Source organism: Rana temporaria, chromosome 8 (genome assembly GCF_905171775.1).
Source record: "Rana temporaria chromosome 8, aRanTem1.1, whole genome shotgun sequence".
Classification (NCBI taxonomy): domain Eukaryota; kingdom Metazoa; phylum Chordata; class Amphibia; order Anura; family Ranidae; genus Rana; species Rana temporaria.
Genome location: NC_053496.1, coordinates 5,359,584 through 5,383,060, shown reverse-complemented (window position 1 = coordinate 5,383,060; position 23,477 = coordinate 5,359,584). Strand labels below are relative to the sequence as shown.

General features: G+C 51.3%; 1 protein-coding gene and 1 pseudogene across 1 annotated transcript in view; one reads left to right on the top strand and one right to left on the bottom strand.

Moving 5' to 3' along the window:
• PPRC1 (PPARG related coactivator 1) overlaps positions 1-23,477 on the top strand; it is a 50,345-nt gene that overhangs the window by 8,174 nt on the left and 18,694 nt on the right. The window contains exons 2-5 of the mRNA XM_040321569.1: positions 11,899-12,024; positions 16,311-16,463; positions 17,142-17,222; positions 19,821-23,031. Coding sequence (XP_040177503.1) covers positions 11,899-12,024; positions 16,311-16,463; positions 17,142-17,222; positions 19,821-23,031 — 3,571 coding nt within the window. The remainder of the gene's footprint in view (positions 1-11,898; positions 12,025-16,310; positions 16,464-17,141; positions 17,223-19,820; positions 23,032-23,477) is intronic.
• LOC120912501 lies at positions 15,173-15,380 on the bottom strand (annotated as a pseudogene).

Below are 23,477 nucleotides of genomic sequence, written 5' to 3'. Positions count from 1 at the left end.
TCTCATAGGGAAACATTGAACACAGAGCAAAGTAGGATGAAAGTAGTGTAGTAGTGTGAACCCAGCCTCAAAAGGCGCTCCAAATACTTCATTGTCTGATCTCCTATCTGTATAGCACAGATCACTTTTATATTCATTAATACTTCCATTCCATTTTATTGGTGGGTTTGGAGCTCATCTCTGTGTGTTGTGACTGCCGGACATTGTATTGTAGAACAGGGGTCGACAAATCCCGGGCGCCAGGTCGCCATGGCGACTAGAAATAGGGTCCTGGCGACTTGGCTTGGAAGGGGGGGGAAAAAAATTTTTTTTTTTTTTTTTTTTTTTTTGTGAGCTGGCACCATCTGGTGGTGAGCCGTTGGTATTACAAGTTATTACCACCAGATGTGTAAGCTGGCGCCATCTGGTGGTGGCCGTTGGTATTACAAGTTAAACAGCAATTCTAATGTAATTTTTCACTATTTTCACTGCCATCTTCTTCCCTCTAATTAGAACCCCCAAACATTATATATATTTTTTATCCTAACACCCTAGAGAATAAAATGGCGATCGTTGCAATACTTTCTGTCATGCCGTATTTGCGCAGCGGTCTTGCAAGCGCACTTTTTTGGGGAAAAAATTACACTTTTTTTAATAAAAAAATAAGACAACAGTAAAATTATCCCCATTTTTTTTAATAGTATGAAAGATAATGTTACGCTGAGTAAATTGATACCCAACATGTCACGCTTCAAAATTACGTCCGCTCGTGGAATGGCGTCAAACTTTTACCCTTTAAAATCTCCATAGGCGACTTTAAAAAACTCTACAGGTTGCATGTTTTGAGTTACAGAGGAGGTCTAGGGCTAGAATTATTGCTCTCGCTCTACCAATCGCGGTGATACCTTACATGTGTGGTTTGAACACCGTTTACATATGCGGTCGCTGCTCACGTATGTGTTTTGCTTCTGCGCGCAAGCTCGTCGCGACGGGGCGCGTTTTCTGGCTCCTAACTTTTTTAGCTGGCTCCTAGATTCCAAGCAAATTTGTCAACCCCTGGTAGAAGATCGCAGGATGTTGGGCGTCATACTGTAGAAGATCTCGGTCTCTAGTGGGAGACTTAGATCGGGCACTGTATTGTAGAAGATCGCAGTGTCTGGCGGAAGATGTCTAGTGGACATTTATTGTAGCAGATCGTTGTCTCTGGTGGGGAACTTGCATTGGACATTTATTGTAGGAGATCACAGTGTCTGGTGGGGGAGGTATGTTGTACTGTAGATCAGTCTCCAGTGGGAGACGTTGTGTATTGGATGTCATATTGTAGCTGATCGCAGTCTTTGGTGGGGGGCGTATGTTGGAAGTTGTACTGCAGAAGATCGTTGTCTCTGGTTGGCGACGTATGTTGGGCGTCATACTGTAGAAGATCTCAGTCTCCAGTGGGGAGATGTTGTCTATTGTAGAAGATCGCAGTCGCCCATGGGGAACTTTATATTGGATGTCGTACTGTAGAAGATCGCAGTGTCTGGTGGGGAATGTATATTGGAAGTTGTATTGTAGAAGACCGTAGTCTCTGGTGGGGAACGTATATTGGACGGTGTACTGTAGAACATCTCGGTCTCTAGTGGGGAACGTATATTGGACGGTGTACTGTAGAAGATCGCAGTCTCTGGTGGGGAACGTATATTGGACGGTGTACTGTAGAACATCTCGGTCTCTAGTGGGGAACGTATATTGGACGGTGTACTGTAGAAGATCGCAGTCTCTGGTGGGGAACGTATATTGGACGGTGTATTGTAGAAGATCGCAGTCTCTGGTGGGGAATGTATATTGGATGGTGTACTGTAGAAGATCGCAGTCTTTGGTGGGAATGTATATTGGCCGGTGTACTGTAGAAGATCGCAGTATCTGGTGGGGAACGTATATTGGACGGTGTACTGTAGAACATCTCGGTCTCTAGTGGGGAACGTATATTGGACGGTGTACTGTAGAAGATCGCAGTCTCTGGTGGGGAACGTATATTGGACGGTGTATTGTAGAAGATCGCAGTCTCTGGTGGGGAATGTATATTGGATGGTGTACTGTAGAAGATCGCAGTCTTTGGTGGGAATGTATATTGGCCGGTGTACTGTAGAAGATCGCAGTATCTGGTGGGGAACGTATATTGGACGGTGTACTGTAGAAGATCGCAGTCTCTGGTGGGGAACGTATATTGGACGGTGTACTGTAGAAGATGGCAGTCTTTGGGGGATGTATGTTGGACATCATACTATAGATGAGTCTCCAGTGGGAGATGTTGTGTGTTGGACGTCATACTGTAGAAGATCGCAGTCTCTGGTGGGGAACATATATTGGACGGTGTACTGTAGAAGATCGTAGTCTCTGGTGGGGAACGTATATTGGACGTTGTACTGTAGAAGATCGCAGTCTCTGGTGGGGAACGTATATTGGATGGTGTACTGTAGAAGATCGCAGTCTCTAGTGGGGAACGTATATTGGACGGTGTACTGTAGAAGATCGCAGTCTCTGGTGGGGAACGTATATTGGACGTTGTACTGTAGAAGATCGCAGTCTCTGGTGGGGAATGTATATTGGACGGTGTACTGTAGAAGATCGTAGTCTCTAGTGGGGAACGTATATTGGACGGTGTACTGTAGAAGATCGCAGTCTCTGGTGGGAACGTATATTGGACGGTGTACTGTAGAAGATCGCAGTCTTTGGGGGATGTATGTTGGACGTTGTACTGTAGATGAGTCTCCAGTGGGAGATGTTGCGTGTTGGACATCATACTGTAGAAGATCGCAGTCTCTGGTAGGGAACGTATATTGGACGGTGTACTGTAGAAGATTGCAGTCTCTGGTGGGGAACGTATATTGGACGGTGTACTGTAGAACATCTCGGTCTCTAGTGGGGAACGTATATTGGACGTTGTACTGTAGAACATCTCGGTCTGTAGTGGGGAACGTATATTGGACGTTGTACTGTAGAACATCTCGGTCTCTAGTGGGGAACGTATATTGGACGGTGTACTGTAGAACATCTCGGTCTCTAGTGGGGAACGTATATTGGATGGTGTACTGTAGAAGATGGCAGTCTCTGGTGGGGAACGTATATTGGACGTCATACTGTAGAAGATCGCAGTCTCTGGTGGGGAACGTATATTGGAAGTTGTATTGTAGAAGATCGCAGTCTTTGGGGGATGTATGTTGGACATTGTACTGTAGATGAGTCTCCAGTGGGAGATGTTGCGTGTTGGACGTCATACTGTAGAAGATCGCAGTTTCCGGGGTGGGGGACCGTCTGTATTGGAAGTTGTACTGTAGGAGCTCCCTGTCTCCGATGGGGGATGTTGGGTATTTGCCGTGTTTATGAAGTGCAGAGCAGTGTTGGCTCGTTCCATATGTTTGGTTTCCTGTCTGGTCGTGTTTAGGGAGGAGCGAGTGAGCGAGGGATCACCACGTGTGTAATGTGAGCTCCACTCCCGTCCAGGACTGCTGATCTATCCACTTCTCCTCCAGTACACAGGACGGGGAGCGGCCCCGCTCAGCACTGTCCAAGGGTGAGAACTGAGCACATGGTGACCGGTGAGCTGCCGTCTCCCTTCCCCCCTCTCCTCCCTGAGTGCTGTACACACATCGTGAATGACCACAGCTCATTGGTTGAAGGCTTTAATGATTATAAGGTGTCATCCGGAGCATTATAAATTGATTACGAGGTGTTACCCGCCACATTTTATATAAATCATACACGGTATCACCTGGTGCATAATAATAAAATGATCACCTGATGTGTGGGACTGATATCGAAATGTTTCGACATTGTATTAACTGAACGACCTTAGATGTTCCCTACCCAACCTTAGACAACCTTTTCACCTCTGTAGAACCTCTAAAACTATTACCGTATAATGATCCCTAATTTGTACCTAGAATTGACACAAAGATGGATCGAGGAATGAAAAATGGTTTGTTGGTCCGGAGAGGAGGGCCTCCTTGCGTTGTTGGTCCGGAGAGGAGGGCCTCCTTGCGTTGGCGACCGGTCCGGAGAGGAGGGCCTCCTTGCGTTGGCGACCGGTCCGGAGAGGAGGGCCACCTTGCGTTGGCGACCGGTCCGGAGAGGAGGGCCACCTTGCGTTGGCGACCGGTCCGGAGAGGAGGGCCACCTTGCGTTGGCGACCGGTCCGGAGAGGAGGGCCACCTTGCGTTGGCGACCGGTCCGGAGAGGAGGGCCACCTTGCGTTGGCGACCGGCCGGAGAGGAGGGCCTCCTTGCGTTGTTGGTCCGGAGAGGGGGGCCTCCTTGCGTTGTTGGTCCGGAGAGGGGGGCCTCCTTGCGTTGGTGACCGGTCCGGAGAGGGGGGCCTCCTTGCGTTGGTGACCGGTCCGGAGAGGGGGGCCTCCTTGCGTTGGTGACCGGTCCGGAGAGGGGGGCCTCCTTGCGTTGGTGACCGGTCCGGAGAGGGGGGCCTCCTAGCGTTGGTGACCGGTCCGGAGAGGGGGGCCTCCTTGCGTTGGTGACCGGTCCGGAGAGGGGGGCCTCCTTGCGTTGGTGACCGGTCCGGAGAGGGGGGCCTCCTTGCGTTGGTGACCCGGAGAGGAGGTCCTCCTTGCGTTGGTGACCGGTCCGGAGAGGAGGGCCTCACATTGTGGTCACTGGGACAGCTAAAAGGTCTTGTGATGTCATTGGTTACTTCTTAGTGGGAAGAGACCTCACTGTTGCTGTCCGGTGACTCCAGAACTGTTGAGGCGCAACCAAGCCGGAGGTCCATTTGCAAATGCTCGCTCCTCAAGGAGCCTCCTGGCAACTTCCTGATGAACCCTGTGGCTCTATGGAACCCCCGGTAGTTTCGTTTGTGTTCTTGAGGTCAGATTAGAAGTGGACACATTGATAAGATTAGACGGGGGCGGGGGGGGGGGGGGATAGAGATCACTGACCAACAAGCTGCCCCCACCATGATGTCACCTATCAGCTCTGATATAGTGAATGGAATGTGCCCAAAACAGGTTTTGCAAACTCTTGTCACCGGCAGCCCTCAGGGGGGATGGAAGGTTGTGAGCAGCCCAGCTGTGTTCCCTTCACATGCACATAGAGGGCGTTCTCCAATGACCAGATACAGGGGCAAGATGTCATTGTAATTGTAATAACCCCCCCCCCCCCCCGTCTGTGTGCTGGCCAAACAATGTGCAGCTTCTCTGCATTTCCACTTTCAGTTCTTGACCTGAACCCGAAGAAACTGTCCATGGAGGAGACCCGGATTCTTCATGTTATACAAGAGTGGGCAACCTCGGTGGACCTCCAAGTCCCATGAACTTTTAAATCGGCCAAAAAAACATTTACTGAGGACCCCGTCCCAAGACTGTGCAAAGAAATAAATGTTACATTGTGGCCCTTCGGAGAGATCCCAGGAAATACAATGTACATCTGTATCCTGTACTCAGTTTTATAGAGGTGGCATTATTATTATTATTATTCAGGATTAGATCGCTGGGAAGCAGAATTTGACTCACCGCCCACTCTACATCCAGCCCCCCCCCCACTGAGTTTCTGCCCCAGTTGACCAGGAGGAAGGAGCAGGATCAGATGCATCGGCTTGTCCCAGGCTCCAGATGATCCACAGTATGAGGAGCTTGTCCTCGCTTGCACCACACTCCCCCCAAACCTTGTCCTCACTTGCACCCCACCCCCCCAAACCTTGTCCTCGCTTGCACCACACTCCCCCCAAACCTTGTCCTCGCTTGCACCACACTCCCCCCCAAACCTTGTCCTCACTTGCACCCCACCCCCCCAAACCTTGTCCTCGCTTGCACCACACTCCCCCCCAAACCTTGTCCTCACTTGCACCCCACCCCCCCAAACCTTGTCCTCGCTTGCACCACACTCCCCCCAAACCTTGTCCTCACTTGCACCCCACCCCCCCAAACCTTGTCCTCGCTTGCACCACACTCCCCCCAAACCTTGTCCTCGCTTGCACCACACTCCCCCCAAACCTTGTCCTCACTTGCACCCCACCCCCCCAAACCTTGTCCTCGCTTGCACCACACTCCCCCCAAACCTTGTCCTCGCTTGCACCACACTCCCCCCAAACCTTGTCCTCACTTGCACCCCACCCCCCCCAACCTTGTCCTCGCTTGCACCCCACCCCCCCAAACCTTGTCCTCACTTGCACCCCACCCCCCCAAACCTTGTCCTCGCTTGCACCCCACACTCCCCCCAAACCTTGTCCTCACTTGCACCCCACCCCCCCAACCTTGTCCTCGCTTGCACCCCACCCCCCAAACCTTGTCCTCGCTTGCACCCCACACTCCCCCCAAACCTTGTCCTCGCTTGCACCCCACACTCCCCCCAAACCTTGTCCTCGCTTGCACCCCACACTCCCCCCAAACCTTGTCCTCGCTTGCACCCCACACTCCCCCCAAACCTTGTCCTCGCTTGCACCCCACCCCCCAAACCTTGTCCTCGCTTGCACCCCACCCCCCCAAACCTTGTCCTCGCTTGCACCCCACACTCCCCCCAAACCTTGTCCTCGCTTGCACCCCACACTCCCCCCCCCAAACCTTGTCCTCGCTTGCACCCCACACTCCCCCCCCAAACCTTGTCCTCGCTTGCACCCCACACTCCCCCCCCCCCCAAACCTTGTCCTCGCTTGCACCCCACACTCCCCCCCCCCCAAACCTTGTCCTCGCTTGCACTCCACACTCCCCCCCCCCCCCCCCAAACCTTGTCCTCGCTTGCACCCCAGACTCCCCCCCCCCCCCCCCCCCAAACCTTGTCCTCGCTTGCACCCCACACTCCCCCCCCCCCACCCCCAAACCTTGTCCTTGCTTGCACCCCCCAACCTTGTCCTCGCTTACACCCCCACACGCCCACCACCCCCCCAACAAACCTTGTCCTCGCCTATAAAGGTCTGGGCGACGTATATTACGTTGGCGTAGCGCATATAAGATGCGCTACGCCGGCAAAACTATACGCTGGAAAAAGTGAATCTAGATCGTAGTTCCAGAACATCTGGGGTGCCAAGGTTCACCGTCGCTGGCCTTTAATAATGGGTGGAGGAGCTTTGCCTTTCTGCGTCGCCGTTGCCTTTCTGCGTCGCCGTTGCCTTTCTGCCGCTGTATTTTTTTAGAAGAATGAGAAAAGTAAAATTTTGTGGCAATTAATCATTTCCTCTGAGTCATTTGGATAGTTTTTTTGTTTCGCTGAGGAGACAATGAATCGTGTAACCTATGAGTGGGACCCTCGTTTATTATAATTGGATGGTCTCCCTTCATATTGTAAAGCGCCGCACAAACTGCTGGCTCTCTAAATCATGGATAATAATGGAGTGCACAATAGATTTATCATGAACTGCAGATTCCATCAGCGTTCTCTTCCATTTCCTTGAATTATAATTCTTAACCACTATGCTGCTAAATGACCCAAGGGGTTTTTACAATTGGCACTGCGTCGCTTTAACAGACAATTGCACGGTCGTGCGACGTGGCTCCCAAACAAAATTGGTGTCCTTTTTTCCCCCACATATAGAGCTTTCTTTTGGTGGTATTTGATCACCTCTGCGGTTTTTTATTTTTTGCGCTATAAACAAAAATAGAGCGACAATTTAGAAAAAAATGCAATATTTTGTACTTTTTGCTATAATAAATATCCCCCAAAAACATATATAACATTTTTTCCTCAGTTTAGGCCGATACGTATTCTTCTACCTATTTTTTGGTAAAAAAAATCGCAATAAGCGTTTATCGATTGGTTTGCGCAAAATTTATAGCGTTTTTTTTTTTTTTTTACTACTAATGGCGGCGATCAGCGTTTTTTTTCGTGACTGCGACATTATGGCGGACACTTCGGACAATTTTGACACATTTTTGGGACCATTGTCATTTTCACAGCAAAAAATGCATTTAAATTGCATTGTTTATTGTGAAAATGACAGTTGCAGTTTGGGAGTTAACCACAGGGGGCGCTGTAGGAGTTAGGGTTCACCTAGTGTGTGTTTACAACTGTAGGGGGGTGTGGCTGTAGGTCTGACGTCATCGATCGAGTCTCCCTATAAAAGGGATCACTCGATCGATGCAGCCGCCACAGGGAAGCCGTGTTTACATACGGCTCTCCCCGTTCTTCAGCTCCGGGGAGCGATCGCGAGGGGGCGGCTAGAAACGAATAGCCGCGCCCTCGTCCCGGATCGCTCCTGAAGCCACTGGAACCGCCTCACGTACCGGGGGGGGGGGGGTCCCGATCGGACCCCCGACCCACGTCTAGGCAGGGACGTACAGGTACGTTGATGTATATGTACATGCGGCGGTCCGGAAGTGGTTTTGGGGAGTTGGGGGGGGGGTAAAATTCTTCCAATCGGAGTGCAGTTCCTGTGTAGTGACTAGGATATCATTTTCTGTAAAAAGAAAAAAACACGCACGCCTCCTTGATCTGCGGTTATTCCGACTCTATTATCCATGTCTTTCATGGATCTTTCATCTTTTTCAGGATAAGAGATAAGAAAATGTAGACGCATGCTGACAAGTTTGAGTAACTCCAATTTACATTTTTAGTTGTGTGGGAGGTTTTGTGGTTTTGGTGCCCCGGGCCGTGACGGGTTCTCTTTAATGGAATGATCTGGGATCTATCGGATCCTCCCTCTGCCCTCCGCATGCAGATCGCACATCTCGGCTTGTATGGGATTGCTGCGCTCAAACCATTTTATTATCTGAAGGGATTTGGGTTGTTGCAGACATTTTGGCGTTGAGGATTTGGGTTTGCCCCTCCCCGGTCTGACGGGTTTTTCCTGTCCGCCGGCTGCGGAGAAGACGAGCCACCGAGGGACAAGTTGCATCAATTTTCAGGTGAAGAAGCGGCACATGTGAGATCTCGGGATGTTTGGTGCAGCGAGGGAAGGACTTGGGGATCTTTTTTTAGTGGCCGTTATTTTATTTCCATTTTTGTTGAATTTTCTGCACATGCTCAGTCTGACCCCGCGAGTTCTCTGACAATTTTATCCACCTTTTTATGAGGGACAGGCTAATCTGTAGATCAGCGGCGGTCAACATGGAGGAAAGAGGGCTTGGAGGGTGGGCCTGGGACCCTTCTGGAGGGTGGGCCTGGGACCCTTCTGGAGGGTGGGCCTGGGACCCTTCTGGAGGGTGGGCCTGGGACCCTTCTGGAGGGTGGGCCTGGGACCCTTCTGGAGGGTGGGCCTGGGACCCTTCTGGAGGGTTTCAAATGATACGTTTGTTTTTTAGAAAAGTAAACGCACATTTTTGCAGTAAAAAAAAAAGATTATTGTGCCTCCCTTTGGGAGGGCCCCCAGTTTGTCGCCTTTAGGAGCCTTTGGGAGGGCCCCCAGTTTGTCGCCCTTGGGAGGGCCCCCAGTTTGTCGCCCTTGGGAGGGCCCCCAGTTTGTCGCCCTTGGGAGGGCCCCCAGTTTGTCTCCCTTGGGAGGGCCCCCAGTTTGTCTCCCTTGGGAGGGCCCCCAGTTTGTCTCCCTTGGGAGGGCCCCCAGTTTGTCTCCCTTGGGAGGGCCCCCAGTTTGTCTCCCTTGGGAGGGCCCCCAGTTTGTCTCCCTTGGGAGGGCTCCCAGTTTGTCTCCCTTGGGAGGGCCCCCAGTTTGTCGCCTTTAGGATGGCCCCCAGTTTGTCGCCTTTAGGATGGCCCCCAGTTTGTCGCCTTTAGGATCCTTTGGGAGGGCCCCCAGTTTGTCGCCTTTGGGAGGGCCCCCAGTTTGTCGCCTTTAGGAGCCTTTGGGAGGGCCCCCAGTTTGCCGCCTTTAGGATCCTTTGGGAGGGCCCCCAGTTTGCCGCCTTTAGGATCCTTTGGGAGGGCCCCCAGTTTGTCGCCTTTGGGAGGGCCCTTTGGGGGGGGGGGCTGTGAGTATGGTGAGGCCTAGGACCCTTTTTTGGGAGGTCATTGTTGGCCACTGCACTTGTACTCTGAAGCAATGCCATTTGGCCCCCAGTTTGTCTCCCTTGGGAGGGCCCCCAGTTTGTCTCCCTTGGGAGGGCCCCCAGTTTGTCTCCCTTGGGAGGGCCCCCAGTTTGTCTCCCTTGGGAGGGCCCCCAGTTTGTCTCCCTTGGGAGGGCCCCCAGTTTGTCTCCCTTGGGAGGGCCCCCAGTTTGTCTCCCTTGGGAGGGCCCCCAGTTTGTCTCCCTTGGGAGGGCCCCCAGTTTGTCTCCCTTGGGAGGGCCCCCAGTTTGTCTCCCTTGGGAGGGCCCCCAGTTTGTCTCCCTTGGGAGGGCCCCCAGTTTGTCTCCCTTGGGAGGGCCCCCAGTTTGTCTCCCTTGGGAGGGCCCCCAGTTTGTCTCCCTTGGGAGGGCCCCCAGTTTGTCGCCTTTAGGATCCTTTGGGAGGGCCCCCAGTTTGTCGCCTTTAGGAGCCTTTGGGAGGGCCCCCAGTTTGCCGCCTTTAGGATCCTTTGGGAGGGCCCCCAGTTTGTCGCCTTTGGGAGGGCCCTTTGGGGGGGGGGCTGTGAGTATGGTGAGGCCTAGGACCCTTTTTTGGGAGGTCATTGTTGGCCACTGCACTTGTACTCTGAAGCAATGCCATTTGGCCCCCAGTTTGTCTCCCTTGGGAGGGCCCCCAGTTTGTCTCCCTTGGGAGGGCCCCCAGTTTGTCTCCCTTGGGAGGGCCCCCAGTTTGTCTCCCTTGGGAGGGCCCCCAGTTTGTCTCCCTTGGGAGGGCCCCCAGTTTGTCTCCCTTGGGAGGGCCCCCAGTTTGTCTCCCTTGGGAGGGCCCCCAGTTTGTCTCCCTTGGGAGGGCCCCCAGTTTGTCTCCCTTGGGAGGGCCCCCAGTTTGTCTCCCTTGGGAGGGCCCCCAGTTTGTCTCCCTTGGGAGGGCCCCCAGTTTGTCTCCCTTGGGAGGGCCCCCAGTTTGTCTCCCTTGGGAGGGCCCCCAGTTTGTCTCCCTTGGGAGGGCCCCCAGTTTGTCTCCCTTGGGAGGGCCCCCAGTTTGTCTCCCTTGGGAGGGCCCCCAGTTTGTCGCCTTTGGGAGGGGTCCCCCAGTTTGTCGCCTTTGGGAGGGCCCCCAGTTTGTCGCCTTTGGGAGGGCCCCCAGTTTGTTGCCTTTGGGAGGGCCCCCAGTTTGCCGCCTTTAGGATCCTTTGGGAGGGCCCCCAGTTTGTCGCCTTTGGGAGGGCCCTTTGGGGGGGGGGCTGTGAGTATGGTGAGGCCTAGGACCCTTTTTTGGGAGGTCATTGTTGGCCACTGCACTTGTACTCTGAAGCAATGCCATTTGAACCCCCTCGTCCCCAAATTGGCGATCACTGGAGTTTTTTTATGCCCCCTCACCCATCTCAATGGTCAGGTGGGTGGTGGTACAGGTGCTCACCAGGTGGCAGCCCAGCTCTGGACATGATGGGCCGCTCAACAAGATCCAGTCGGCCACATGTTGGGCGCCTCTAAGCTAGATGATCACATTAAAGCTCCTATACACACAATAATATTTCAGATGTGATGGCGCTGCGTTCCTTGTGTGTTTTTATTTTTTTCTCTCAGGCTTTTCCCTTTTTGATTGGTGATCCTGGCAGCAACACACTTCCTCTTCTCTGATGCCAACGCTTGCCCACTGTTCTGTATAGAGGAGTAATGTTGTTGGGACAGGAAGTGCTTGGCCAACAGGACCCCCTCCCCCTCATTATCATGTCCACAGAAGGATCAATACCAATAAATAGGAGTTCAGCAGAGGCACAGGGTGTCTTTAGCTGGCAGGATCAACAAGTGTGATTTTCTTTTTTTCTTTTTTTTTTCAATCGTATATTTCACAAATAAGAGACGTTCGTTGTTGGGGATCTCATAGATGGTGATGTACGCTGCGCTCTGCATATTTCACTTTGGAGGGATTTTCCATCACTTCCTGTCACCACAAAATGTCTGGCTTTGCCCTCACTTCCTGTCTCCGGTATTATGTGTGTGTAACATTGTCTCATATTGTCTCTTTTTTTCAGTGCAATGACCTGGATGAGGACGAGTCCTGCCATGACCTTACCGACCTGGGAATCCTGGGAACCCTCCAGGGTTACATCGACAATTCCATCATTTCCATCATTGATGACAGCGGAACTCAGACTGAGGTACGGCCTCCAGGGAGCTCCTCCTACCACAAAGCGCATAACGGCCTTTCATAAAGGAACTGTCCGTTTTTTACTGTCTTGTTCAACAATGTATTGTAAGATACTAAAGAGACTAGGGTTGTCCCGATGCAACTTTTTTGAGACTGAGTACAAGTACCGATACTTCTTTCCAAGTACTCGTCGATACCAAATACCGATACTTTTTTTTTAATCTCATGTGACAGCTGCACATGTGTCAGTAGTTTTTTTTTTTTTTTTTTTTTTATCTTCAACAATTTGTTTTTAATTTTTTTTTACATTTTTTATTTATAATGCTTCCCTTTTTTAAGGGGGGGGGGGGGGGGGTGGACCGTGTCAGTGTGGGTTTTTTTTCTTTTTATTTTTTTCTGCCCTGTTGGGGGGGGCCTTTGGTGAGATAGGGGTCTTAGCAGACCTCTGACATCTCCCCTTTGAGACAAGGAAAGGGACACATGTTCCCCAGTTCCTTTCTCAGCAGCATCAGCTGCTCTGAAAATGAAAGGACAGAAGACAGCCGCTTCTCCATTCATAAACTGAAACATTGTAATCGCAGTTTATGATGATTCAGTTATGTGAATGGATAGTCAGTGATCACTGACTTTGTCCATTCAGAGCAGTAAAGAGCCGGATTTACCAGCTCCTACCCCGCTCTCCATCCTGACATTTCCAGGGGGTGGAGGAGGAGCACGGAAAGGGAGAGATACACGGAGGGAGAGGGAAAAGCGGGGGGGGGGGACCCGGAGGGAGAGGGAAACGCGGGGGACACACACGGAGGGAGAGGGAAACGCGGGGGGGGGGACACGGAGGGAGAGGGAAACGCGGGGGGGGGGGGACACGGAGGGAGAGGGAAACGCGGGGGGGGGGACACGGAGGGAGAGGGAAACGCGGGGGGGGGGACACGGAGGGAGAGGGAAACGCGGGGGGGGGGGGACACGGAGGGAGAGGGAAACGCGGGGGAGGGGACACGGAGGGAGAGGGAAACGCGGGGGGGGGGGGGCACGGAGGGAGAGGGAAACGCGGGGGGGGGGACACGGAGGGAGGGGGAAACGCGGGGGGGGGACACGGAGGGAGAGGGAAACGCAGGGGGGGGACACGGAGGGAGAGGGAAACGCAGGGGGGGGGGGACACGGAGGGAGAGGGAAACGCAGGGGGGGGGGGGACACGGAGGGAGAGGGAAACGCAGGGGGGGGGGACACGGAGGGAGAGGGAAACGCAGGGGGGGGGGACACGGAGGGAGAGGGAAACGCAGGGGGGGGGACACGGAGGGAGAGGGAAACGCGGGGGGGGGACACGGAGGGAGAGGGAAACGCGGGGGGGGGGGGACACGGAGGGAGAGGGAAACGCGGGGGGGGGGACACGGAGGGAGAGGGAAACGCGGGGGGGGACACGGAGGGAGAGGGAAACGCGGGGGGGGGGGACACGGAGGGAGAGGGAAACGCGGGGGGGGGACACGGAGGGAGAGGGAAACGCAGGGGGGACACGGAGGGAGAGGGAAACGCAGGGGGGGGGACACGGAGGGAGAGGGAAACGCAGGGGGGGGACACGGAGGGAGATGGAAACGCAGGGGGGGGGACACGGAGGGAGAGGGAAATGCGGGGGGGGGGGGACACGGAGGGAGAGGGAAACGCGGGGGGGGGGGGGGGGACACGGAGGGAGAGGGAAACGCGGGGGGGGGACACGGAGGGAGAGGGAAACGCGGGGGGGGGGGACACGGAGGGAGAGGGAAACACGGGGGGGGGGGGCACGGAGGGAGAGGGAAACGCGTGGGGGACACGGAGGGAGGGAGAGACTGCAGCAAAACGGAGGGGGGCTGGAGGAGGACACGGGACAGTCAGCGGTGATTTTAAAGCTGCTGAAGGGGGGAGAGAAAAGCAGAGAAATTACTTTTTTAAATCTATACAGCGGTGATCGGTGTTTGTAACTTCCCCACACACTGATCACCGCTGACAGTACAAGTATCGGGTGAAGCATCGGGAGCATTTGTCCGAGTACAAGTACTCGGGTAAATGCTTGGTATCGGTCCCGATACTAGTATCGGTATCGGGACAACCCTAAAAGAGACCCGTCACTGTTCATTTCATCTACCCAGAAGATTCTATGTACATGCCATGTGTTCTCTACACGTGTTTTCCCTGTAAAAAGTTTATAAACATTGATCAGACAGGAGATGGAGAGATACAACGTAACATTGTTTATAAACATTGATCAGACATTGTATCTCTCCATCTGATCAATATTTATAAACTATTACTTTGTATCCCCCCCCCCCCCCACCTTCTGATCAATGTTTATAAACAATGTTACTTTGTGCATCTCCATCTGATCAATATTTATAAAGTAACATTGTTTATAAACGATCAGACAGGAGATGGAGAGATACAAAGTAAGATTTTATTGATATGTTTTTTTTTTTTTGCAGAAATTAATATAGTTTTCCTATATAAAAATTTTTTTTTTACGGCAAAAAAATGATTTTGTATAACCATTTTAATTTCTGCTACAAAACCATATCAATCAAATCTTAAAAATCCAATGTTTTTCCTATTTTGCTACATGCCTTTTTTTTGGGGGGGGGGGATGGAATACAACGTAACCTTGTTTATAAACATTGATCGTGGGGGGGGGGTGTGAGAGATACAATGCTACTTTGTAACTCTCCATCTCCTGTCTGATCAATGATTACATGGGAGATGGAGATGAATAGAAACAATGTTACTTTGCATCTCTGTCTGCTACAAGGTGACTTTGCTACAATGTTACTTTGTTTATAAACTTTGATCAGACTGGGGGGAGGGGGTACAAAGTAGCATTGTTTATACCGTATATACTCGAGTATAAGCAGAGTTTCTCAGCACTTTTTTTTTGTGCTGAAACCGCCCCCCTCGGCTTATACTCGAGTCACCTGATCTCCTCGAATTTGGGGGCCTGGTGCCGGCCGTAGGTCCCCTGGACCCCAAACTTGGCGCACGTAGCCCCATTTCTCCTCTACAAGTGTGCAAAAGAAGGAAAATCACCGCTCAAGGTGGGTCTGCTATAGGGTCATACACAGGTGTAGGATTCCAAGGGTGCTGGCAGTGCACTAGGCAAGCATGGGCGTAAAATGAAGGATGGATGGCCGCACTCCAAACCAAACAGGTTGTCTTTATTTAAACGAACAGCAAAACATACCAGATCACAGCAACAGAAACAGGAGGATAACCGACGTTTCGCACCTTCCAGGTGCCTATCACATCTTTGGATTACTTCAGCCCTCTACTAAAGAAGTGCTTCAGTGCTCCTCCGAAAACTGATAAGAACAGATACTACACTTGATCTTAGCCAAAAGGCCGAGAAGCCATGAATAAGCACTAAGTCAGTGCGAAACGTCGGTTATCCTCCTGTTTCTGTTGCTGTGATCTGGTATGTTTTGCTGTTCGTTTAAATAAAGACAACCTGTTTGGTTTGGAGTGCGGCCATCCATCCTTCATTTTACGCCCATACAAGTGTGCAAAGTTTGTTGTCCGGGGGATCTACGGCCGGGGAGCACCATTTCCCCCCCCCCCCCCCCCCAAAGCCGAGCACCCCTTCTATAGACTCCCATGTTAAAAGGTAATTTCACCGGTAACTTTGGGGACCCGGTACCGGCCGGCCGTAGGTCCCCTGGACCTGAAACGTGGCACACATGTAGCCCCAGTTCTTCTCTACAAGTGTGCAAGGTTTGCTGTCTGGGGGAACTACGGCCGGGGAGCACAGATTTTTTTCCAAACTAGGGCACCCCTTTCATAGACTCCTATGTTAAACGTAAGTCTAGGCATGGGCACCCTAGGCTTTTATACTCGAGTCAATACGTTGTCTCAGTTTTTTTGTGGTAAAATTAGGTGGGTCGGCTTATACTCAAATATATACGGTGTGTATGTATAAAAAATGTGTGTGTATGTGTATATATATATATATATATATATATATATATACTTTTGGTCTTTATTGCCATCCCTATGCCCCCCCGGTCTAACTTAATTCCCTCTAGTGTGTGTGTGTGTGTGTGTGTGTGTGTGTATGTGTGTGTGTGTGTGTGTATATATATATATATATATATATATATATATATATATATACTTTTGGTCTTTATTGCCATCCCTATGCCCCCCCGGTCTAACTTAATTCCCTCTAGCAGTGGCACCGCTCCAGGTTAGGCACGTGATGGATCTTCTGTAGGTGACTTTAGATATAAGTGAACACCTCAGGATTGGGAGAAGGTCTGTAACCCGGTTGATGTTGATCTTTTGCAGAACAAAGGCCACTTTGATGAGGGAAACGAGTTGTCCCTTCTGACGGCCCTCACGGAGATATTGGACAACGCGGACGATGAAAACATGTCGCCGTTTGACTCCATCCCAGATACGGAACTTCTGGTGTCACCAAAGGATCGGGATGGCTGCTCGGTACGTCTGTTTAAATCCTTTTTTTGGCAAATCTGTCATGACCTAAATAAGGAACATATAGGAGTCACCAGCCTAGGGAACTTGGATCGCGTGGTCCCTGCCTGCCAGACATTGGGACGGACTTTTCTAGAATTGTAATGAAATAAAATTGAGTTCCGGTTTGAGAGGAGGCCCACCAAAAAGTTTGTCTATTATTAAAATAGGCGCTTTGCATTTGTGGTGTTTTTTTTTCCCCCGTCCCAAATTCCAAGAGCATTGTGGAGGTGACAAAATTGGCTTTGCACTGAACAGCCAACGAGGGAGCTTCGGCATCCACTCGTTTGGGGAGATGATGATCAGAACCTCGGAAGAACAGCAGATGTAAGGTTTTCTTGTGTGGTTCTGTAACTCTGATCACGTCTGATGCCAGGCATACTGAGCCCCCTTAGTCCCAGGTTCTTGGCTGATGGAGTTTGGGAGATCAGTGATGAGCCAGACGTCTGGAGGATCGGCCTTCAGGAAGAACCTCTAAATTGCCAGAGACCATGTGACCTGTCCTGAACCCATAGTGCTGTAGGCAGTCCAGTTGATATAAATGTTTTTGTTGGTACTCTTCACTAAATGCCAGGAATTGAGGGAGGAAGATGATTGATACATAATATCTTATTGATGAAGCAGGTTTATTTTTTTTATTTACAGAGATTTCTCAGTCTGTCCCGTACACCACCAGATCGAGAGATAACTTCAATGGATGACCAACATTGGGTTAATTATGCCAAGGTAAGGCTCTTAAAGGGCGTGTCAAGGCAAAAAAGTACAGAGTAATAATGTTCCTAATCTCTTCTTTCAAGGTTCTGAATTTTTCTGCCTCGTCTCCCCTTTCCTCCCCTTTCGTCTGTGGCTCCCCTTTCCTCCCCTTTCGTCTGTGGCTCCCCTTTCCTCCCCTTTCGTCTGTGGCTCCCCTTTCCTCCCCTTTCGTCTGTGGCTCCCCTTTCCTCCCCTTTCGTCTGTGGCTCCCCTTTTCCTCCCCTTTCGTCTGTGGCTCCCCTTTCGTCTGTGGCTCCCCTTTCCTCCCCTTTCGTCTGTGGCTCCCCTTTCCTCCCCTTTCGTCTGTGGCTCCCCTTTCCTCCCCTTTCGTCTGTGGCTCCCCTTTCCTCCCCTTTCGTCTGTGGCTCCCCTTTCCTCCCCTTTCGTCTGTGGCTCCCCTTTCGTCTGTGGCTCCCCTTTCCTCCCCTTTCGTCTGTGGCTCCCCTTTCGCCTGTGGCTCCCCTTTCCTCCCCTTTCGTCTGTGGCTCCCCTTTTCCTCCCCTTTCGTCTGTGGCTCCCCTTTTCCTCCCCTTTCGTCTGTGGCTCCCCTTTTCCTCCCCTTTCGTCTGTGGCTCCCCTTTTCCTCCCCTTTCGTCTGTGGCTCCCCTTTTCCTCCCCTTTCGTCTGTGGCTCCCCTTTTCCTCCCCTTTCGTCTGTGGCTCCCCTTTTCCTCCCCTTTCGTCTGTGGCTCCCCTTTTCCTCCCCTTTCGTCTGTGGCTCCCCTTTTCCTCCCCTTTCGTCTGTGGCTCCCCTTTTCCTCCCCTTTCGTCTGTGGCTCCCCTTTTCCTCCCCTTTCGTCTGTGGCTCCCCTTTTCCTCCCCTTTCGTCTGTGGCTCCCCTTTCCTCCCCTTTCGTCTGTGGCTTCCCTTTCCTCCCCTTTCGTCTGTGGCTCCCCTTTCGTCTGTGGCTCCCCTTTCGTCTGTGGCTCCCCTTTCGTCTGTGGCTCCCCTTTCGTCTGTGGCTCCCCTTTCGTCTGTGGCTCCCCTTTCGTCTGTGGCTCCCCTTTCGTCTGTGGCTCCCCTTTCGTCTGTGGCTCCCCTTTTGTCTGTGGCTCCCCTTTTGTCTGTGGCTCCCCTTTCGTCTGTGGCTCCCCTTTTGTCTGTGGCTCCCCTTTTGTCTGTGGCTCCCCTTTCGTCTGTGGCTCCCCTTTCGTCTGTGGCTCCCCTTTCGTCTGTGGCTCCCCTTTCGTCTGTGGCTCCCCTTTCGTCTGTGGCTCCCCTTTCGTCTGTGGCTCCCCTTTTCCTCCCCTTTCGTCTGTGGCTCCCCTTTTCCTCCCCTTTCGTCTGTGGCTCCCCTTTTCCTCCCCTTTCGTCTGTGGCTCCCCTTTTCCTCCCCTTTCGTCTGTGGCTCCCCTTTTCCTCCCCTTTCGTCTGTGGCTCCCCTTTTCCTCCCCTTTCGTCTGTGGCTCCCCTTTTCCTCCCCTTTCGTCTGTGGCTCCCCTTTTCCTCCCCTTTCGTCTGTGGCTCCCCTTTTCCTCCCCTTTCGTCTGTGGCTCCCCTTTTCCTCCCCTTTCGTCTGTGGCTCCCCTTTTCCTCCCCTTTCGTCTGTGGCTCCCCTTTTCCTCCCCTTTCGTCTGTGGCTCCCCTTTTCCTCCCCTTTCGTCTGTGGCTCCCCTTTTCCTCCCCTTTCGTCTGTGGCTCCCCTTTTCCTCCCCTTTCGTCTGTGGCTCCCCTTTTCCTCCCCTTTCGTCTGTGGCTCCCCTTTTCCTCCCCTCTCGTCTGTGGCTCCCCTTTTCCTCCCCTCTCGTCTGTGGCTCCCCCCCCCTTTCCCTTTCTTTCCTCCCCTCGTGTCCCCCCCCCCCTTTCCCTTTCTTTCCTCCCCTCGTGTCCCCCCCCCCCCCTTTCCCTTTCTTTCCTCCCCTCGTGTGTCCCCCCCCCCCTTTCCCTTTCTTTCCTCCCCTCGTGTGTCCCCCCCCCCCCTTTCCCTTTCTTTCCTCCCCTCGTGTCCCCCCCCCCCCCCTTTCCCTTTCTTTCCTCCCCTCGTGTCCCCCCCCCCCCCCTTTCCCTTTCTTTCCTCCCCTCGTGTCCCCCCCCCCCCTTTCCCTTTCTTTCCTCCCCTCGTGTCCCCCCCCCCCTTTCCCTTTCTTTCCTCCCCTCGTGTCCCCCCCCCCTTTCCCTTTCTTTCCTCCCCTCGTGTCCCCCCCCCCTTTCCCTTTCTTTCCTCCCCTCGTGTGTCCCCCCCCCCCTTTCCCTTTCTTTCCTCCCCTCGTGTGTCCCCCCCCCCTTTCCCTTTCTTTCCTCCCCTCGTGTGTCCCCCCCCCCTTTCCCTTTCTTTCCTCCCCTCGTGTCCCCCCCCCCTTTCCCTTTCTTTCCTCCCCTCGTGTCCCCCCCCCCCTTTCCCTTCCTTTCCTCCCCTCGTGTCCCCCTTCTTCTTTGTCATATTTTTTGCTTATCAGATTTTCTGTAATTGTCAGTACAAGTAATGTGTTTAAGGTGGTTACATTTTTTTATGTACATGTTGTGTGTTTGTTTTTGTTTTTTTGGCCCAACTGGAGCATTTTTTTTTTTTTGCCATATTAAAATAAGAGATTAGGAATTTTAATGCTTTTGCTTTTTGTGTTTTTTCTCCTAGGTTGATATTCTCTGTCCTGGCTCAAACTGGGATCTCTTTCCGGAAACTATCACCTCCACCCCAATGAGACGCACCAGACACAAAAGCGTTAGAGCGTATTTACCTCGCAGAGCAAGGGCGGGGCACATCCTACAGCGGAGTGACGGAGAAGAGGAGGACCAATCGCAGTTTTCCAGCTTGCTGCCTGCCGACAATGACTCTTCCTTGGATCCCGATGATGAAATTGTCGATTATGATAACGACAGGCTTATGAAGCATGGCGCCCCTTGCATCATTAATACCGCAAATGTCCCTCTTTCCGATCTAGTGAAGTACATGCACCCATACTGTCTGCCGGCTATAACTTTGTGTCTAGATCCTGAAGATGAGAACATCTTGGACGAGGACCAGATTTTTCTGGAAATTGTGTCCGATCACGGAGAATCGATTAAAGTTCCAATAATGGTGGAAGACCCAGGGGAGGCGATAGATGTCCAGTCTTCAGAAGATGATGTCTTCGTGCTCAACACTTTGGCAGGTGTGGATAGGCAACCCAAATATCTCCTCGCCCTCGAGTCCTCCTCCTCGGAGCAATGCGTTCCAGAGGTGGATGTCAATTATGAGAAGAATGGTGAACTAATGGAAGAAAAAGAATTGCTAAAACAATCTATTGAGGACGACGAAATTATGGAGAGTAAACCAGTAGAAGACAAAATTATGGAGGTGATGCCGGTAGAAGACAAAATTATGGAGGCGTTGCCGGTAGAAGACAAAATTATGGAGGTGTTGCCGGTAGAAGACAAAATTATGGAGGTGTTGCCGGTAGATGACAAAATTATGGAGGCGTTGCCGGTAGAAGACAAAATTATGGAGGCGTTGCCGGTAGACAAAATTATGGAGGCGTTGCCGTTAGAAGACAAAATTATGGAGGCGTTGCCGTTAGAAGACAAAATTATGGAGGCGTTGCCGTTAGAAGACAAAATTATGGAGGCGTTGCCGGTAGAAGATAAAATTATGGAGGTGTTGCCGGTAGAAGATAAAATTATGGAGGCGTTGCCGGTAGAAGATAAAATTATGGAGGTGTTGCCGGTAGAAGATAAAATTATGGAGGCCGTGCCGCTAGAAGACAAAATTATGGAGGCCGTGCCAGAAGTGGAGAAGATGTCTACTGAATCCTTGAATGCAGAAGGAACTGTTGACATTTTGGATAATGAAGCTCCAGCTGACGCAGATGCCTCAAATTTAAACCGGAAGCCCAAAAATGAAGACTTGATCGTTCCAGACAAAGAAAAGGTGTCAAAAGGAAAAAAGTCCATCAAAGATAAGCATCTCAAAAGCTCAAAGTCAAAAGCTAAAAGCAAAAATAAAGGTGCCGGTGAAGTCAAACCACCAGAGGTGCAGGAAATTGTCTCCCCACCAAACACGACTCAATCTGCTGCGAGCCGATCGAGTAACCCTTCACTGCAGGAGTCTGACTTCTTAACCAAGACCTTGGATCAGGTTGTTGAATCCCAGTTTGACCTTCGTTCCTCTAAAATGCCGCGCAACAAGGCAAGGTCTCGCCCTAGCATTGATATCCCAGAGAAAAAAGTAAACTTGGAAAACAATAAAAAGGCGGAAAAACCTACATCTGTAGAGACCGAACAGCCCAAATCTAACATGGAGGCTGGAGTTGATCACGTCTTGGAGACCAATGACAAGGCTGGAGAGCTGTGCTCGCAGTCAGATGTGGTTCAGGAACATGTCCCCAATGATAAAAGTGAGGCCCACTGTGATGTTTCTGCAGCTGCTGATGCCAACTCTGAGGATACCTCTAGTATGGAGCCCAATGAAACGGCAGTAAAGGAGCTCAAGCCCAAGTCACTTAGTCTAACCGAATACAGGAAGAGGCTTCAGACTCGAAAACCTAACCCTGACCGAGAACCTGAAAGCTCATCTTGCAGCAAGTGGCCTTCTCTTCCCGAGCCACCAACAGAGTTGGCAGAACTTCCATGCTTGCTTGTTCCTTCAAAGACCGATAAACCAACTCTACAGGAAAAGCCAAGCCTAACCGGGCCGGAAAGCTGCTGTGCACAAGTTGCGCCGGCCACCTCCAGTATGTTGCCACCCATTGTACCCGTAGCACCAGTGGCCACTTGGGAAGGCTTTCCACAAAAAATAACTGAGGAACCATCCTTTCCTATCATGGATACTACCCTGCCCCCTATGATGCCGGCACAGCCAAACCTTCCACCTCCATTCTACCCACCTGTATGGTCAGGCGTACCTTCGCAGCAGCCTTATTACCCTGGTGTGCCACCTTTGTCAGTTCCTCAGTTTCCCAACACCCTACCTCCAATGATGCCCATGCAACCACCTCCATCGATGATGAGCTGGCCTCCGTTTCCCCCACCCCCCATTGGGATGGGTCCTGTGCACCCTAATACTTGGGCTTCTGGCTTCCCACCGCCTTATTGGTCAACTCCTCCGGTTCCCCAAGGGATGCCTGAAGCTCCTGTTCCTTTCAATACAGGAGGTCAGCTTGGAGTAGCCCATCAGATGATCTCACAGAATGCTGCAGTCCCACCTAGGGAATGTAGCCCTCAGAAGCAACAAATGTCAGCCAAGGATTGTAAAAGTGGAACGAAGGATCGAAAAACGGCTGAAGCACCAGGTGGTAATAAATCAGGTGTAGCAATAAAAAATGCGACTATGCTTTCTAAACCAGGATTACAAGTTTGTTCAGAGGTTAAGAAATCAGAGTCTCCATTGGCACAAGTAAAGCCCTCTGTGCCGGCAGATCCAAAGGCGGCAAGTGTTTCCATCCCCGACCTAAAGTCCACCAACGACGTGGTCATCAAAATCATGGAAATTCTAAAGAAGGCCCAAAAGTGTGGATTTCAAATTAAGCCGCCACTTCCGTCGTCCGCTCAGAAGACTGAAAAACCCGCTGAAGCCCACAAACCTGCTGAGGTCACCGTATTAAAGTCGGCTGAGAAGGCCAGTGGTGGTGCACAAGGCCGCCCTACACCAGTCATAGTCCAACCTTCAGCCTTGACTGCTGAGCAACCAAAGCTTGAAGCCCCTGCAAAAGAGGCTAAAACCTTACCGTCGTCTACGGTCGGTGAAAAACCAGTTCAGGCGTCTGCCCTCCATCCGATTGAAGCACTTTGCACCCCTTCCGTGGCTTTAAATCCGAATTTACCCGTTTCGAATCAAAAGGAGCAAGCCGAAGGCCTTGATTGTGAGTCAGGTAATTCTTTCTGTACGGTTGAAGGCAAAGTGTTCTTTGTCCGCCCACATCGAGAGATTATATATATATATATATAATATAAATTTATTTTATTAAAAAAAAAATTGAATATATATTCTAATTTAAAAAATGATAATCTCTATCTATATCCTATTTTTTTAAATTAGAATATATTCAAATTTTTATATATATATACATTTATACTATTTTTTTTTTTAGATTAAATATAATTTTAATAAAAAAATAGAATGTATGTATATGTAGCTCTCTATCTCTCTCATCTATTTTTTTATTAATATTAAAATATATATTCTATTTTATATTAAAATATATTTAAATCTAAATATATAATTGTAATACAAAAATAGAATCTCTCTCTCTCTCTCTCTCTCTCTCTCTCTCTCTCTCTCTCTCTCTCTCTCTCTCTCTCTCTCTCTCTCTCTCTC